The 18,960-nt window shown below is 37.0% G+C and overlaps 1 protein-coding gene and 2 gene segments (V, D, J or C); all 3 read left to right on the top strand.

Annotated features, from left to right (window-relative positions):
* The window catches only part of LOC115424836 (uncharacterized), a 353,136-nt gene that overhangs the window by 220,306 nt on the left and 113,870 nt on the right, over positions 1-18,960 (top strand). The window lies entirely within an intron of this gene.
* LOC115423875 (Ig heavy chain V region 914-like) overlaps positions 1-18,960 on the top strand; it is a 243,074-nt gene that overhangs the window by 127,993 nt on the left and 96,121 nt on the right.
* Positions 10,252-10,688, top strand: LOC115423876 (Ig heavy chain V region 914-like). The segment is given in 2 exon segments: positions 10,252-10,300; positions 10,384-10,688. Coding segments are annotated over 2 exon segments (354 nt in total).

The raw sequence follows: 18,960 nt of genomic DNA, 5'->3' as shown, positions 1-18,960 counted from the left end.
TACTTATGTGACTGCAGAGAGGACGATAGAGAACAGCAGACCCACAGTTTAACATGATGGACTATAGGACAGGACTGTTGTTTTTAACTGTCTTCTGGACAGGTGAAGATATTCAACACTGTTGTGATAACATTTTCAATAAAAATGTACTAGTTTGTAGACACTGAGATGCTGTGTTTATGTCTTACAGGTGTTGATGGTCAGACTCTGACAGAATCTGGATCTGCAGTAAAAAGTCCTGGAGAATCCCACAGACTGACCTGTACAACATCTGGATTCACAATGAGCAACCACTGGATGCACTGGGTCAGACAGGCTCCTGGAAAAGGACTGGAGTGGATCGCTGCTGTTGACTATGGTGGTAGTAGCAAATACTATTCCCAGTCAGTCCAAGGTCGTTTCACCATCTCCAGAGACAACGGCAGGAACCAGCTGTATCTGCAGATGAACAGTCTGAAAACTGAAGATTCTGCTGTTTATTATTGTGCTCGTGATCCACAGCGTCTGGAGTTAGTGAAGCAGCTGTACAAAATCCTCAAAAATGCTAGTGTAGTAGTTACTTTATATAAACACTAGTGGGTTGTCAATATCAAGTTGCTGTCTCCTGCATCCACAGACATTACAATCAGTTCCATAATCATGATTTTTAACTAGAGTGAGTGATTAGTGAAAATAAACAATCAAATGTTAAAATATTATTTTGCATGAGGTTGTGTTTGAGGTTAATGTACAAGTTATATTGTATTAAACAGAGCCTGTAGTGCTCCTCATTGTGTAAATATAGTTTTAAAACATCCTTACAATTTTACACAAGCTCAAATATTATCATGAAATATTTGTGGAAAAATCTTTTTTGCATTTTAAAATGTGTGGCTGCATCAGACATGCACAAACAAAAGTAAATGTTGTTTATTAATTATTATTATTATTATTATTATTATTATTATTATTATTATTATTATTATTATTATTATTATTATTATTATTTATTGTTAACATGAAAACATTTACAAAACTAAATTCTTAACAGTTTCAACATGTCATGACCTATCTGTGTTTCATTACGTTGCTGAAACATCCAGATCTCACCTCGATGGAACAGAGCATGTGCAGAAGGGAGCATGTGGGTTTGAAGAATGAAACAAAATGGAATTCAATGACATAAGAGTGACTGTTAATGCAATATATCATAAATGCGTAGGTTATCCAAAACCCCTTTTCACTACTGTATATTGTACTTACAGGACGTGCAATACAACTCACAGTGAGTGAATGAGAACTTACTTTGATCCACACATCACACACTGTTACTGCCACTTTCTCACAAACATGCCCCAACTGGCTGATCACACTTAACCCTTAAAGACCCAAAGAGCCACTGGCAACCAAAAGCATCTACTGATCTGAAATGTTTAATACCTGGTGATCCACTAATCCTATCAATACATGTAAATATTGGTGGAAAATGTAGTTTATCATCTTTTCATGGTCATCAGATATGACCCATTTGAACGCTCAGAGCCTCCGTAGTTACCATGGAAACACCATCATTTTCTACAACATTAATTCACCTGTAAAACCCATGAAGTTGGATCAATGACAGTGGATGGAAATGCTTGGTTTTATACTCAGTTATTTATATATTTGCTGAAAAAGTCACTTTTTCTTCAATGTTCTCTGTTTTTGTTATAATATTTTTAGTCTGGACTTAACACATAAAGACCCAAACATCCACTAGTGACCAAAAGCATCTCCTGATCTAAACTGTTTAATGTCTGTTGATCCACTAATCCTGTCAATACATGTAAATATTGGTGGAAAATGCAGTTTTTCATCTTTTCATGGTCATCAGATATGACCTGTTTGGATGTTCAGAGGCTCTGTAGTGAACCCTCAACTTTAATCTGAGTTTTAATGAACTACATGATCAGCAAATTAAATATAGGAAAATACCTGATGTACACTTAAAAAATGCAAAATACAGAGGATAAAAATATAATTATTGGTTTTAAATCACTTAAGAAAGGTTAAATAGAGAGAAAAAATAATTTGCCACATAAAAGTAGCACTGGGTCTTTTAATGCTCAGTTTTAACTCTAATAATAAAGTACAAGTTACTACTACCTGATAGTGCTGCTTATTTTCAATTACACACATGCTAACGTCACTGTCTCAAAAGTACACTCACAAGCCCTGGTGGGAAAGACGTGCAATGAGAAACAATAAACCTCTTTTCCACCATTCTTTCAGCCTGTTTTACTTCTCATTCAGAGTCAAACACTTTGCTTCAATGACTGATGCTCTCATATCTTGTTCCTTCTAGTACTGCATATTCAAAACCTCTGGTAAAATGCAAATTCACTCACTGGTGCACACTCCCCTCCTATTCTACCAGCTCTATATGTATACTTCATGTTGAGTTTTGCTGTTGCAGACTCAGTAAAGTCCCCACTATGACATTTGTACAGAGCGTCTTCATCCTGGCTCTTCTTTCAGGTGAGTGAAGTCGAGCTGAGGAAGAAGAAGGATGGATGTTGACTTCCCTTCATCTAAACTCTGTGTCTCTTTCAGCTGCTCAGGCCCAGACTCTGACCTCCTCAGAGCCGGTGGTCAGCAGACCTGGACAATCAGTCACATTGTCCTGTAGAGTCCAAGGACTTTCTCTACAGTAGAGTGGCTGCACTGGATTCGACAGAAAGAGGGGAGAGAACTGGAATGGATCGGACACATCGACGATGGAACGGGCACTGTATTTGCCTCAAGTCTCCAAGGCCAGTTTTCTATCACCAAAGACACTTCCCAAAATACTGTGTCTTTACTGGTGAAAAGTCTCAAACAAGAGGACACCGCTGTTTATTACTGTGCCAAAGCTACACAGTGACTTAATAAGGCTACACAAAAACTAAACACTGATCTGTGTATGAGAGGCACTGAAGCATGTAAAGGCTTTGAAAACACTTTACATGAAAAACATTCAACAAATGCACAAAAACATCCACATGAATATTTTGTACTCTGTGATTTAATGTGGTCACTTTCAGCAATATTACTCAATTTCAGTTCAATTACTGATTCACTTCATTGATGGACACATCTAAGATGCCCTCTTTTTGACATATATGAGGACATATAAATATATATATATATGTCACAATGCCACTTTATTTCATTGTTTCATTGTTGCTGCTACATGCATCATCACTATAACCTATAGTTTTGATGTTATTTTATTATTATTTTTATTTTTATTTTTTATTTTGTTTGCGCATTTTAAGGTACTTTTTATTCTACCCTATTTGCCTTTTATATATTTTATTTTAGATTTTATCCCTTTATCCTCCATGCTACAAACCGAACTTGGGTAACTATATTTTGTTCTATCATGTGCCACTGATCGAATGACAATGAAGCAGTCAGTCAGTATAATAATAATCTATAATAACAGTAGTATAATATTATAATCAGTATAAGGAAACCAGTCTTTATCAACTCTATAAATGAAAATAGTGACAGATTAAAAACAAAATGCTTAATGATGTGGTCCATTTGAGTTGTTCCTTGTGAGGAGGAGTCAATCCAAAACTGATCTCATCCATCTCTACATATTTGACTGCAGACGACAGAGAACAGTGGACACAGTTTCATCTGATGGACTATAGGACAGGAGTGCAGCTTTTATCAATCTGTGTTTTATGTATAAGTGTTCTACATTATTTCATAGTAATTTGACTTTGAAGCTCTTTACACACACACTGAGACCACTAATGATCATGAGTGTTTATGTGTATTTATACATATTGATTTTGATTTATTTTACTTTTTTACATTTGTTGTTGAAGCAAAATTAGTTTGAAGGGAAACATGATCAGTACTGTATAAATACTGGATATTCTGACACAGTAAAAATGTCTTAGGTCTTTATATTTCAGCCCTGCAGACATGTCCAGGCCATGACTGTCATGAGGATTAAATGGTGCAGAAAATGGTTGGATGGAAAAAGGGATATAGGCCATTAATTTATTACCTCTGCCAAGGAGGTTATGTTTTTGCCAGGGTTTGTTTGTCTGTCTGTCTGTTTGTCTGTCCGTTAGTGTGCAACATAACTCAAAAAGTTATGGACAGATTTTGATGACATTTTCAGGGTTTGTTGGAAATGGGATAAGGAAGAAATGATTAAATTTTGGTGGTGATTGGGGGTGGGGGGGCCCACGGGGGGGGGGGCACTGATCAGCCTTGGCGGAGGTCTGCGCTCTCCGAGTGCTTCTAGTTTATTGATAGGTCTGTATAGAAATGCCACTGACTTGTGAACTGTGCACACCACTATGAATACACTTGATCCATGTTTCCCATATGAACCTGTAGGGGGAGGTCTATGCAAACTTTTGCTGCTTTATAAACACTGTTCCAGCAGCTGTGAATTCATTTGAGTCACAACAACCAGGAATTTTATTGTGAGCAGAAAATATTAACCTGCACTTTCTGCCACAATGGAGGCTACAGTTATCTGGGGTTTAATGATTATAATCAGCATTAATGGTACAGTAGAACTTTTTGTTCTTTTTATTGTGTACAAGTTTGATGGGTTATGAACAATGTTTTGTTTTGTTTTGTTTTGTTTTGTTTTTTTTGCTTTCAGGAGTTCACAGTGAGATCAGAATGGATCAGTCGTCCCCTCAAGTGAAAAGACCTGGAGACACAGTCAGAATGTCCTGTACCATGTCTGGATTTACCATGACAGACTACTACATTCACTGGATACGGCAGAGGCCAGGACAAGCTCTGGAGTGGATCGGGAGGATGGACACAGGAAAAAATTCTCCTCGCTACGGCAGCTCTTTCCAAAGTCGTTTCACCATGACTGAAAATGTTCCCAGCAGCACACAGTACCTGGAAATCACAAGTCTCACAACTGGAGATTCTGCTGTTTACTTCTGTGCTCATGACCACGGTGTCTCAGAACAGTGGAGGAGCTGCATAAGAACCCTGACAGACCACAGCAGTGTTGTGATGACCAGTTTACCGATGTGCCATAACTCACAGTGTTCTGAATATTTATTTAGCACTACTAAAGAGTTTAGTCTTGTGGTTCTGACATGTGATATGAAAATGTGAAAAAAATAAAAATTAAAATATAAATAAATAAACAAATAAATAAATAAATAACAAAATGAATCTTTTTTTGGCAATTTTCTGGAACGTAGTGAATGAACTAAATAAAAAAGAGAAGATGTTTGAAAAATTTGAGACAATGATATCTAAATATAGGTCTGTACAAAATTACGATTATGACATTGCTTGCTAACATATTCTAATTTTTAAAAAAATCTCAAAGTGCAAGGACATATAGATAGATAGATAGATAGATAGATAGATAGATAGATAGATAGATAGATAGATAGATAGATAGATAGATAGATAGATAGATAGATAGATAGATAGATAGATAGATAGATAGATAGATAGATAGATAGATAGATAGACTTTATTGTCTGTCACAAGTGACACAAGAACCCTTAACACTACACAAAAACCAAACACTCATGTATGAGAGGCACTGAAGCATGTTAAGGCTTTGAAAACACTTTACAAGGAAAGCATTAAACAAATGTACAAACTCATCCACATGGATATTTTGTCTGCATGAGAAGCAGATTGTGTTACATAAATAGCCTCTGATATGTATTTCTTTCCGTTAAAAATATGTCAGTATAATGAAACCAGTCTTCATAAGCTCTATATGAAAATACTGACAGTTTTTTTTTAAAAAAAGCTTAATGATGTGGTCCACTTGAGTGGTTCCTTGTGAGGAGGAGTCAATCCAAAACTGATCTCATCCATCTCTACATATTTGACTGCAGACGACAGAGAACAGTGGACACAGTTTCATCTGATGGACTATAGGACAGGAGTGCAGTTTTTATCAATCTGTGTTTTATGTATAAGTGTTCTACATTATTTCATAGTAATTTGACTTTGAAGCTCTTTACATACACACTGAGACCACTAATGATCATGAGTGTTTATGTGTATTTATACAGTATTCATTTTGATTTATTTTACTTTTTACATTTGTTGTTGAAGCAAAATTAGTTTGAAGGGAAACGTGATCAATACTGTATAAATACTGGATATTCTGACACAGTAAAAATGTCTTAGGTCTTAATATTTCAGCACTGCAGACATGTCCAGGCCATGACTGTCATGAGGATTAAATGGTTCAGAAAATGGTCTGATGGAAAACGGGATATAGGCCATTATTTGTTTATTGATAGGTCTGTATAGAAATGCCACTGACTTGTGAAGTGTGCACACCACCATGAATACACTTGATGCATGTTTCCCATATGAACCTGTAGGGGGAGGTCTATGCAAACTTTTGCTGCTTTATAAACACTGTTCCAGCAGCTGTGAATTCATTTGAGTCACAACAACCAGGAATTTTATTGTGAGCAGAAAGTATTAACCTGCACTTTCTGCCACAATGGAAGCTGCAGTTATCTGGGGTTTAATGATTATAATCAGCATTAATGGTACAGTAGAACTTTTTATCTTTTTATTGTGTGCAAGATTGATGGGTTATGAACAATTTTTTTTTTGTTTGTTTTTTTGCTTTCAGGAGTTCAGAGTGAGATCAGAATGGATCAGTCGTCCCCTCAAGTGAAAAGACCTGGAGACACAGTCAGAATGTCCTGTACCATGTCTGGATTTGACATGACAAGCTACTACATTCCCTGGATACGCCAGAGGCCAGGACAAGCTCTGGAGTGGATCGGAGAGATGAATGCAGGGTCAAACTCTGCTACCTATGCCAGCTCCTTTCAGAGTCGTTTCACCATGACTGAAAATGTTCCCAGCAGCACACAGTACCTGGAAATCACAAGTCTCACAACTGCAGATTCTGCTGTTTACTTCTGTGCACGCAGGCACAGTGTCTCAGAACAGTGGAGGAGCTGCATAAAAACCCTGACAGACCACAGCAGTGATGTGATGATCAGTTTACCAATGTACCATAACTTACAGTGTTCTGAATATTTATTTAGCACTACTAAATAGTTTAGTCTTGTGGCTCTGAAATGTGATATGAAAATAAATAAATAGATAATTAAAAAAAAAAAAAAAAATTTTTTTTTTTTGTACAAAGTTTGTCCGTTGCACTATATATGCACCTATGATATCATGATACAACATTTTCAGCAGTGATATCTTCACACATAGTACATCAATGAACAATAGTAAGAATGAGGATAAGGCATATATTTTTAAATAAAATTCAAACTGCTTTAAGATTTAATACAAGTGACCATCAGTAAATGGTGTGTGTGTCTTCCATTTAAGTATGTGTTCAGTAATACGCAAATATAGAATGTGTCATCTATGTAAATGTGTAACTGTACTTTAGTTATAAGGAAGTGACGTGTGTTTGTGTCAGTCAGAGGAGATCCCTTCAGTTCATCTTCATCATCAGTCATGTTCTCTGTAGCTCTGATACTGCTGTTGGCATCTGGATCCTGTGAGAAACTTTCAGTGGATTGACTTTACTAAACACATGGTAAACATGTATGAGTCAGATGAATGATGGAGATAATGTTGGTTTGTGTTTCCACAGGTGTGTACAGTATAGACCTGATCCAGCCAGACTCAGTGGTCCTGCAGCCTGGACACACTTTGACCATCAGCTGTCAGGTCTCTGGTTATTCTCTGACTGACAGCTATGCAACAGGTTGGATCAGACAGCGTGAAGGAAAACTGATGGACTGGATTTTTGATCAGTGGGGAGGAAGTAGTGGCAGCGTTTATAAAAACAATGCATTTCAAAACAAGTTCAGCTTCAGCAGAGACATGTCTGCTGGAAGAGTGACTATAAGTGGACAGAATCTGCAACCTGAAGACACAGCTGTTTATTACTGTGTACGTCGCCCCACAGTGACACAAACACCAACAGACCTGCACAAATACCCAGCAGCCACTGCAATACCAGAGAAACTATGAACAAAGTGAACTGTATAAATCATATAATGTGAGTGCATGATGCTTTCACCTCAGCTTCAAGTTTGGGAAATGTGATAAAGACAAAATATGGGAATATTAGTAATGTGAAGATGTCATCAAGAGTAAAATGACCATCAATATTGTTTTTTCTTTAAAAAAGTGACATGTAATATTGAATGTGTTTTCTTTATATCTCAGAGGAATTAATACAGAAACATTTCCCATCAGTTTGAACAACATGGTACTGTTTTTTTTGTAGCTCAAAATGGAAAAGCAAATACCAGTAACAATTATTACGAAATGATATTTACTTCAAAAGTACAAAAAATGAAATGAAATAAAATAAAATATAATTATTTAAAAATGTTTACATTTAATGCACCATATTTCTGCTTTTTCCAAAATTGAGAAGATTAATGAATGGATCTTAATAACGGTACAAGTTCACTTAAGTTATTTCCTGCAAAAAGCAGGAGTCAATGCAAAACTCCAAAGCCCTCTACCTCTACTTATCTGACTGCAGGACTCATACCAGAGAACAGTTGAACATGATGGACTGTAGGACAGGACTGCTGCTCTTAACTATCTGCTGGGCAGGTCAAGATATTCACCAGTCTGAAGAGAATGTTGTAGCTCAGAATCAAGCAGCTTATAGACATTGACTGTTTTCTTGTTTGTCTTCACAGGTGTTGATGGTCAGACTCTGACTGAATCTGGACCTGCAGTGAAAAGACCTGGAGAATCCCACAGACTGACCTGTACAACATCTGGATTCACATTCAGCAGCTACTGGATGGCCTGGATCAGACAGGCTCCTGGAAAAGGACTGGAGTGGATCATTGCTATCCGTCATGACAGTGGCTGTATTTACTATTCCCAGTCAGTCCAAGGCCGTTTCACCATCTCCAGAGAACGGCAGAAACCAGCTGTATCTGCAGATGAACAGTCTGAAAACTGAAGATTCTGCTGTTTATTATTGTGCACGACACCCACAGTGACTGGAGTTAGTGAAGCAGCTGTACAAAATCTATACCCTGTATGTAATATAATGAACTTATCCCTTTGTTATAGAAACATACATCTCTTTTATCTTCCATTGATTCTCCCTTTCAATATTATTATCTGTGAAGTGTAGCGGTCCCTCGGATTAAAGTCTCAGATCCAGAGCGTTTCATACAGGTGCTTTAATCACAGTTTGTAACACCATGAAAACTATACAAAAAACACAAAACAACACAGTATACAATTTAACAAACAATTCACACTAAACATTCACAATAATTAACACACTAACACAGCACTGCACCTCGCTCCGCTCTCCGAGGGCGCTATCCAATGTCCAGAATGAAGCCGTCTCTGCTAGCCAACGTTTAGCTCCGTCTACACATTACAATAGTAAACCGGACTAACACGGAGATGCACAAACAAAACAAAGCAAACAAAAGGCATACAAAATGGTTCAAACAAGTCTCAAACAAATAAACAATATAAATCATCAATTATATTTGCATTTTTACCACATTCTCAAGTCCGCGGCTCCACACTATCAGGTAAAAGCCGGAAGTGTAACTCAACAAAAAAAACACACGAAGAGTTACAGTTTCATGATTTAAAGATTTTTGGATCACTTTAGCTTTTGATATCGAAAAAAAATATTTTGAGCAAATGTATAAAATGTAAACACACAGATTCCACTCTTCATCGTGACCATAGTTAGTCTATATAAACTGATTCAGATTACTTTAAAGAACACATTTAGCCTAAACAGGTCAGTGCACAGTGACACCAACACCAACAGATCTGCACAAATATCCAAACCATCCAGACTTTAATACACATGACCCCTGAAACAAATAAAGAGTACATATAAAGTAGAAAAGAACAATGTTTTTTTTAAGATACCTGTTACATATTGACTCAGGCCTAAAGCAGTTTTGAAATATTTTCATTCTTTCTTTCTCTCTCGTTTTTTATTTAACATCAATTCCCAAATCTCAGTTTTTTTTTTTGTTTTTTTTTTTTGGTTTTTCTTTTGCTTTTTCATTTCATTATATAGTGAAGTTTGTAAAATATTTCAGGACTCTTGAAGAAATTGATTAAATAATAATTGTGATAATAATAAAAACAAACTAACTCCTGTCTGTGGAGGTTTTTATCCCCCTTCATGTGGAAACCAAAGCAGGAGTCGATGCAAATCTTAGATGTCCTCCACCTCTACTTATGTGAGTGCAGAGAGGACAACAGAGAACAGAGCAGTTCAACATGATGGACTATAAGACAGGACTGCTGCTTTTCATTATCTGCTGGGCAGGTGAAGATACCAAACAATTAATAACAAATCCATCTGGAGTCAAACTGTGATGCAGGTCTAATGCACTTTTTCTCCTTGAACAGGTGTTGATGGTCAGACTCTGACTGAATCTGAACCTGCAGTAAAAAGACCTGGAGAATCCCACAGACTGACCTGTACAACATCTGGATTCACATTCAGAGACTACGCCATGGACTGGATCAGACAGGCTCCTGGAAAAGGACTGGAGTGGATCGCTTTAATCAGTCAGCCTACTGGCAAAAATACTTACTATTCCCAGTCAGTCCAAGGTCGTTTCACCATCTCCAGAGACAACAGCAGAAACCAGCTGTATCTGCAGATGAACAGTCTGAAAACTGAAGATTCTGCTGTTTATTATTGTGCTTGACACCCACAGTGACTGGAGTTAGTGAAGCAGCTGTACAAAATCCTACATGTCAGTAAAGCAGAGATTCCTTAAAGGAAGTTTCATATTAGCGAACCATTGCAGTCGACAACATATGTTTATAATTGTACATAAACTGTGTAGAATATGTACAAAATCCAAATGTTGATAAGGAGAGAAATTGCACCAGAAACAGTCCTGAATTATTTATGAAATTAATACATTGCAGTTAAACTTGGAGCAGAACTGAGTTATGGAAGAGACAATCGCTGAATAAAATTTTCAGAGGCCAAGAGTCAACAGTAGAGAACATGAATGAGATGAAATCCTAAAAAGAGGGAAAAGCAAAAATGGTAAAAGTATATGTGTTTGTAAAATGAAAAAAAGCACTCTATGTTCAGTTTATTTCAAACTATCAAGAATCTGATAGATGAATGAATGAATTAATTAATGAAGAGTCTTTGAATAATCCTGTCCTGAGTTTTGTTTAGTGTTAGAGACAAGTGACAGACAAGGTTTCAGTCCTAAACCTTTGGGGTTTTTCATGTCATTTCTACAGTAAAACACTTTCAGTTCCTGGTGTTAAACTCTAGAGGACACACAAACAACTGATTAGAACCTTTTCCCTGTTTGTGTCCATCTGTCTGTCTATTGGTCTGTCTGTCTGTATCTATGTATGTTTGTTTGTCTGCTTATATTTCTGTTTATCAGGTTGTTGAATTTTTCACAAGGTGTGTCTCTACTATATCTTTGCCCTCAATGGGACAATGTTCTGTAGTTTGTGATCGTCTTGTTCACTGATGGGTAAAAGACAAGTGATGTTTCCACACATAATTTTATTGCTTATCTTTCATATATTAACTGTTTATCCTATATTGATGTTATTTGTTGTATTTTTTCTGCCATTAACAGACCAAAAACTTACCTCAATGTTTCTTGTCATCCATCACACCCCTGCTGAACAGATTCATTTAATAATGAATCCATTTAATACATATTCAGTCACATGACACAATTGTTTCTTGTATTATTGTTGACATGGTTTTTATATTTGATGCTGAAATTAAAGCATATGTGGAAACTTTAAAAGTGCATTTAAAGAAATTGTTCTTGGAATGCTTTTGCTGATGTCACTAAACACTGAAGTGAACTTTCAAACTCTCAGGCCTGTGAGGAGGAGTCAATGCAAAACTCACACCTTCCACATCTACTTATCTGACAACAGAGAAGAAAACAGACAGTAGTGGACCCATAGTTTAACATGATGGACTACAGGACAGGACTGGTACTGTTAACCATCTACTGGGCAGGTGAACATATCTGCTTATAATAAACTAAAGGGTGTCCTTCAAATACTGGCAGCTTATCGTATTTTCTTGGTTTTATTTACAGGTGTTGATGGTCAGACTGACTGAATCTGAACCTGCAGTGAAAAGACCTGGAGAATCCCACAGACTGACCTGTACAACATCTGGATTCACATTCAGCAGCTACTGGATGGCCTGGATCAGACAGGCTCCTGGAAAAGGACTGGAGTGGATCGCTGCTATGGGTACTACTACCACTCGCTATTCCCAGTCAGTCCAAGGCCGTTTCACCATCTCCAGAGACAACGGCAGAAACCAGCTGTATCTGCAGATGAACAGTCTGAAAACTGAAGATTCTGCTGTTTATTATTGTGCACGACACCCACAGTGACTGGAGTTAGTGAAACAGCTGTAGAAAATCCAACATGTCAGTAAAGCAGAGATTCCTTAAATGATATTTCATCTTAGCGAACCATTGTTGTCGACAACATATGTTTATAATTGTACATAAACTGTGTAGAATATGAACAAAATCTAAATGTCGATAAGGAGAGAAATTGCACCAGATACAGTCCTGAAGTATTTGTGAAATTAATACATAACAGTTAAACTTGAAGCAGGACTGAGTTACAGAAGAGACAATAGCTGAATAAAATTTTCAGAGGCCAAGAGTCAACAGTAAAGAACATGAATGAAATGAAATCCTAATTAAAGGGAAATCAAAAATTGTAAATGTGTAAATGTATACGTGTTTGTAGAATGAAAAAAAGCTTTATGTTCAGTTTATTTCAAACTATCAAGAATCTGATAAATAATTAAACTAGAAGCACTTGGAGAGCGCAGACCTCTGCCAAGGCATATCAGTGGGCCCCATGCCCCCCCCACCAAAATGTAATCATTTGTTCCTTGTGCCAGTGTCAATATTTCCTGAAATTTTTATCCAAATCCGTCCATAACTTTTTGAGTTATCTTGCACACAGACAGACAAACAGACAAACCAACGCCAACAAAAACATAACCTCCTTGGTGGAGGAAAGAAAGAAAGAAAGAAAGAAAGAAAGAAAGAAAGAAAGAAAGAAAGAAAGAAAGAAAGAAAGAAAGAAAGAAAGAAAGAAAGAAAGAAAGAAAGAAAGAAAGAAAGTCTTTGAATAATCCTGTTCTGAGTTTTGTTTAATGCTAGAAACAAGTGACAGACAAGGTTCCAGTCCTAAACCTTTGGGGTTTTTCATGTCATTTCTACAGTAAAACAGTTTCAGTTCCTGGTGTTAAACTCTAGAGGACACACAAACAACTGATTAGAACCTTTTCCCTGTTTGTGTCCATCTGTCTGTCTATTGGTCTGTCTGTATCTAAGTATGTATTTTTGTTTGCTTATATTTCTGTTTGTCAGGTTGTTGAATTTTTCACAAGGTGTGTCTCTACCATATCTTTGCCCTCAATGGGACAATATTCTGGAGTTTGTGATCGTCTTGTTCACTGATGGGTAAAAGACAAGTGATGTTTCCACACATGATTTTATTGCTTATTTTTCATATATTAACTGTTTATTTGGTTTTTTTTTCTGTCATTAAAAGACCAAAAATTAACCACAATGTTCCTTGTCATCCATCACACCCCTGTTGAACAGATTCATTTAATCATGAATCCATTTAATACATATTCAGTCACATGACACAATTGTTTCTTGTATTATTGTTGCCATGATTTTAATAGATGCTGAAACTAAAGCATATGTGGAAACTTTAAAAGTGCATGTAAAGAAATTTTTCCTAGAATGTTTTTGCTGATGTCACTAAACACTGAAGTGAACTTTCAAACTCTCAGGCCTGTGAGGAGGAGTCAATGCAAAACTCACACCTTCCACATCTACTTATCTGACGACAGAGAAGAAAACAGACAGAAGTGGACCCATAGTTTAACATGATGGACTACAGGACAGGACTGGTACTGTTAACCATCTACTGGGCAGGTGAACATATCTGCTTATAATAAACTAAAGGGTGTCCTTCAAATACTGGAAGCTTATTGTATTTTCTTGGTTTTATTTACAGGTGTTGATGGTCAGACTCTGACTGAATCTGAACCTGCAGTGAAAAGACCTGGAGAATCCCACAGACTGACCTGTACAACATCTGGATTCACATTCAGCAGCTACAGCATGCACTGGATCAGACAGGCTCCTGGAAAAGGACTGGAGTGGATCGCTTATATCCGTTATGACAGTAGCTACATTTACTATTCCCAGTCAGTCCAAGGTCGTTTCACCATCTCCAGAGACAATGGCAGAAACCAGCTGTATCTGCAGATGAACAGTCTGAAAACTGAAGATTCTGCTGTTTATTATTGTGCACGACACCCACAGTGACTGGAGTTAGTGAAGCAGCTGTACAAAATCTATACCCTGTATGTAATATGATGAACTTATCCCTTTATTACAGAAACATGCATCTCTTTTATCTTCAATTGATTCTCCCTTTCAATATCATTATCTGTGGAGTTCTTTATTATCATACACAAACATCTTCAATTCAGTTAGAATTTTCTTGTATAAACTAAAAACCTAAATCTAAAAAGTGACATTCTCATGATTCAATGATTTTTGGGTCACTTTCGCGCTTGATATGGGAAAAAAAAAAAAAAAAAAAAAAGAGCAAATTTTTTAAAAAAAAACATGATTGACATGTTGAACATGATGAACATGATTCCACTCTTAATCATGACCATAGTTAGTCTATATAAACTGATTCAGTTTATAAAGACTTAAAGTAAATGATGCTTTAAAGAACAAGTTTAGCTTAAACAGGTCAGTGCACAGTGACACCAACACCAACAGATCTGCACAAATATCCGAAACATCCAGACTTTAATACACATGACCCCTGAAACAAATAAAGAGCACATATAAAGTAGAAAAGAACGTTTTTTTTTTTTTTGATTTTTTTTTTTCTTTCTAAGTTATCAGATACATTTTAGCTCAGGCCTAAAAAAATTCTTAAATAATTAATTATCTTTCCTTTTTTGTATTTTTTTTTTTTATGTGATATCAGTTCCCAAACCTTTGTTTTTGTTTTGTTTTTTTCTTTTTTGTTTTTTTTCTCATTACAAAATGAATCAAGCAAAATGTCTCAGGACTCCTGAAGGAATCGATTACTTAGGAGAACAAGCCAAATTGTTCCCTTTTATACCAGTAGGGGGAGGTCTATGCAAAGTTTTATTGCTTATAAATGCAACACAATCAACTCTCACAGCATTTGTCTAAGAACAACTGGGAGAGTTTTTCATCTAAATAGAACTGATCATCATTCATAATGGAAAATACACTCACATGGACTGTATTTGTGTTTATACTTCACATACATGGTAAAAGGATCATGTAGCAAGAATAGGATACCAAATTATTTATTAATTGAGTGTTGATTTATTGATTAATTTAATCATAGATTTATAACTAAGCTTAAAATTAAATCAACCCAAAACAATAATTTGGAAATCTTGCATAGGTGGTGGAACTTTTTGACGGGACAGTGAACCCATGTGTGAATAACAGTACATAAAGCACAACTGAAGCAATGGATTTAAAGACACATCTTTTTAATCAGGCTTTTAACTAATTTTTTAAACTCTTCTTGTTCTTATTTTGTTTTATTTATTACTGATACTTTATCTATTCTATTTTATTTATAATCTTACGTATTTTACTCTTGGTACTGTATTTATTTTATTTTATTTATTCTCTTAGTCCTATGTTATGCTTTTAGTCTTTAGCTTTTAACGCCAGTGTTTCCTCAGGGGGGTCCTCCACACTGGGAGCTGTGTCTGGTCTGCTAGTGGGGGTACTGTCCTTGGGTCCCTTTGGCTCGGCTGGCTGGGGGTCCTCCCTTCGATGTGGGGGTCCACCTGTCTGTCGGAGTCGGGGGGCCTGGGTGCTGGTCCCCCCAATGGCACGGCCTGCGGCTCCTCCCAGTGTGGACGGCCCCAAAGGTGGCGTTTCCTTGATCCACAGTGCCATGCCATGTCTCCCTGTTGTGTGCGTGTGTGTGCGTGTGTAAGTGTGTGGGCGTGTGTGTATGTGTGTGTGTGTGCGTGTCTAGTATGGAGGGTGGGAGGGAGAGGTTTTCTTTGTAATTGTTTTTCTGTTTCTATTGTGTAATTGTTTTTAATTCTGTAAAGCACTTTGTGTTGCATCTGTGCATGAAAAGCGCTTTATAAATAAAGGTTGATTGATTGATTGATTTATACGCATATAAATAATTTATTAACTAAACTAAGACACACAAATAACATAAAGACAAGAGACAAATACAACAAAAGGAGCAGGAGATTATGGACAGGAGAATATGTAGATTAAGTTGGCAGATAGCTATATTCAAGATATTCTAATGTTAGTGAGGTTACGTTGAGGTAAACCTACTTAAATTGGAATAACACCAACTCAGATAAATCAGGAGCAAGTTTTCTTACAAGTTAGAGGCCTTCTGAAGTTTGCAGGCTGGAGAGGCCTTGACAGCGGATGGATGAAGTCTTCTGACGTAGTTCGAAGCAGGAACAGGCTGTGAAGCGGCGTGCTTGCGCTGGAGGCCTGAAGGTCTGGAGTTCTGAAGTTCTGTTGGCTGGAGGAGGTTCACAGCTGGCTCTGGCGGCTGGTTCTGGAAAGCTCGCCAGGAGAAGTGGAGAACAGCGGACGGAACAGCTCTTGGAGAGCTTAGAAGGTGGAACAGCTCTTTGCTGAAGTTGAGAGCAGCGAGGGTGGAAAAAGCTCTGCTCTGCTCTGTGAGAGCCTGGGAGATGGGAGAGACTCTGGAGATGGAAAAGACTCTTTGCGTAGGTGAGGGCCCAGAAGATGGACAGGACTCTGCTGAAAAGTTCTTTGCGTAGGTGAGAGCCCTGGAGATGGAAAAGACTCTGGAGAAAAGTTGGTTTCATTCACTTTTATAGTTCTGTCCAAAAACCAGCTTAACATGCCTTCCTTGTGCATATTGATGAGTCATCGATGCCTTGGGGCGTTGCCTTCTTTGTCTGTTTTCGGCGGGAAAACGCCTCCTCGTGAATATTTAAACGAGTTGTTTGCATATCTCAGTATCACGTTTCTCTTCCCTCTTGGGAAGACAGAGGGGGAGAGGACTGTGGGCAGCCTTGTAAGAAAACTTTGCATCCTTAAATAAGATCCTTAAATAAGATCACTTAAGCTTTATACATCACCTGTAACCTCACTTAAGCATCAGTAAAATAATAGCATGATTATTCAGACATGCTATAAGCAGTGATACTCTTACTTTCACATAATTCACCATGAACATGATCAGGACACACATATGTGAAACCACAGGTCAGGCAAATGGCTTAAGTATTACATGCATAAAAGAGTTAACGTGCTGAGTTAATCAACATTAACCCATAATGTAATACATTATTAACATGGCACATATAGGGATTTTGTCATTCAGTCCTTTGTTCGTTTCTGGGTTCATCTTCACCTTGGGATAAGCAACATGATAAAACCCAGATGTTGAGAGGACAAAGTCAGCTTAGTGTCAAAACCGAGTCCATTAGGCTCATTCCTTAAGATCATCTGTCTTCGTAAATGTCATTTGCAGAGGATGTCCGTGCACTGACCTGCTAACCAACCAATCAGCATGGTTGTTCAGGAATTTGGTTTGACACGGAGAGGAAGATAATATAATTTATAATTCTGTTTTTGAGTCTGTTCACTCACTCCACCGTCATGAGACTTCAATCATCTACTTGAACACATTTAAATGACTCTGTGTTAAATATCTAACCTGTGATACAGTGTATTTGATTCCTTTTTTCTTTGTTTACAGGAGTTTGGTGTGAGATCAAACTGGACCAGTCATCCTCTGAGGTGAAAAGACCTGGAGACACAGTGCAGATGTCATGTGTCATTTCTGGTTATAGCATGACGAGCTACAACATCCACTGGATACGACAGAGGCCGGGACAAGCTCTGGAATGGATTGGGAGAATGAGCACAGGCAGTAATTCTCCTCTCTATGGCAGCTCTTTCCAAAGACGTTTCACCATGGCTGAAAATGTTCCCAGCAGCACTCAGTACCTGGAAATCACCAGTCTGACAACAGACGATTCTGCTGTTTACTTCTGTGCTCGTGATCACAGTGACTGAAGACAGTGGAGCAGCTGAATAAAAACCTGTACACACACACACATTAAGGGTTTGAGTCAAACAATATTATCTCAAAAGTACATGAATGAATTTAACAACACATTTGTTCAGTTTCCACTAAATATTATGTCCAGAAGTGTTTATAACTGAACAGGTGACTTCACACAAAGAAAAAAATAACAGGAGAAACATTTGACCAAAACATGACTTTGAGGATTGTCTTCAGTCTAAAATATATCCCAAATGTTGGTTTATTGTATGAAATGATGAACAGACAATAATGAATAAAAACTGATATTAATAAAGATTTTTTCATGGTTCAAACAAACAAACCATCTCTTTCAAACAGTGCTGTCACTTAAGTGTTTTTTTTCTCTTTTTGAGATTTTTAGTAAATGACTATATGCACTAACTGTGGTGCATGTTGATGAGGATTAAAACATTTTCAATTCCAGTCTCACGTTTCAGTTGTGAGAATGTTTTTTTTTCCTTCAAGCTTCATGATTGTTTCCATATTTATGGCATTAAAGCATCTTCAATTACTGTCTAAGTGTTTTAAATCTGTACATCTGCAGAAAAGTCTTTGATGTAATAACAAAATATAATCAGATAATTAACACACATACACAATAATCTTATATAATTCATCACTGATGAATCTCATCCATTAATTTCTTTTACCTACTTTTAAATCACATGATATAATGAACTGAATGCATTTGAGTCATTTAAAATTTAAATACAATTCATGTCATATGTAGTGACCAAAAGCATCTATTGATCTAAAATGTTTAATAACCATTGAACCAATTATCCTGTCACTATA

The sequence above is a fragment of the Sphaeramia orbicularis genome, chromosome 8 (assembly GCF_902148855.1).
Source record: "Sphaeramia orbicularis chromosome 8, fSphaOr1.1, whole genome shotgun sequence".
In the NCBI taxonomy this organism is placed as follows: domain Eukaryota; kingdom Metazoa; phylum Chordata; class Actinopteri; order Kurtiformes; family Apogonidae; genus Sphaeramia; species Sphaeramia orbicularis.
This window is presented reverse-complemented; position numbering and strand designations above follow the sequence as displayed.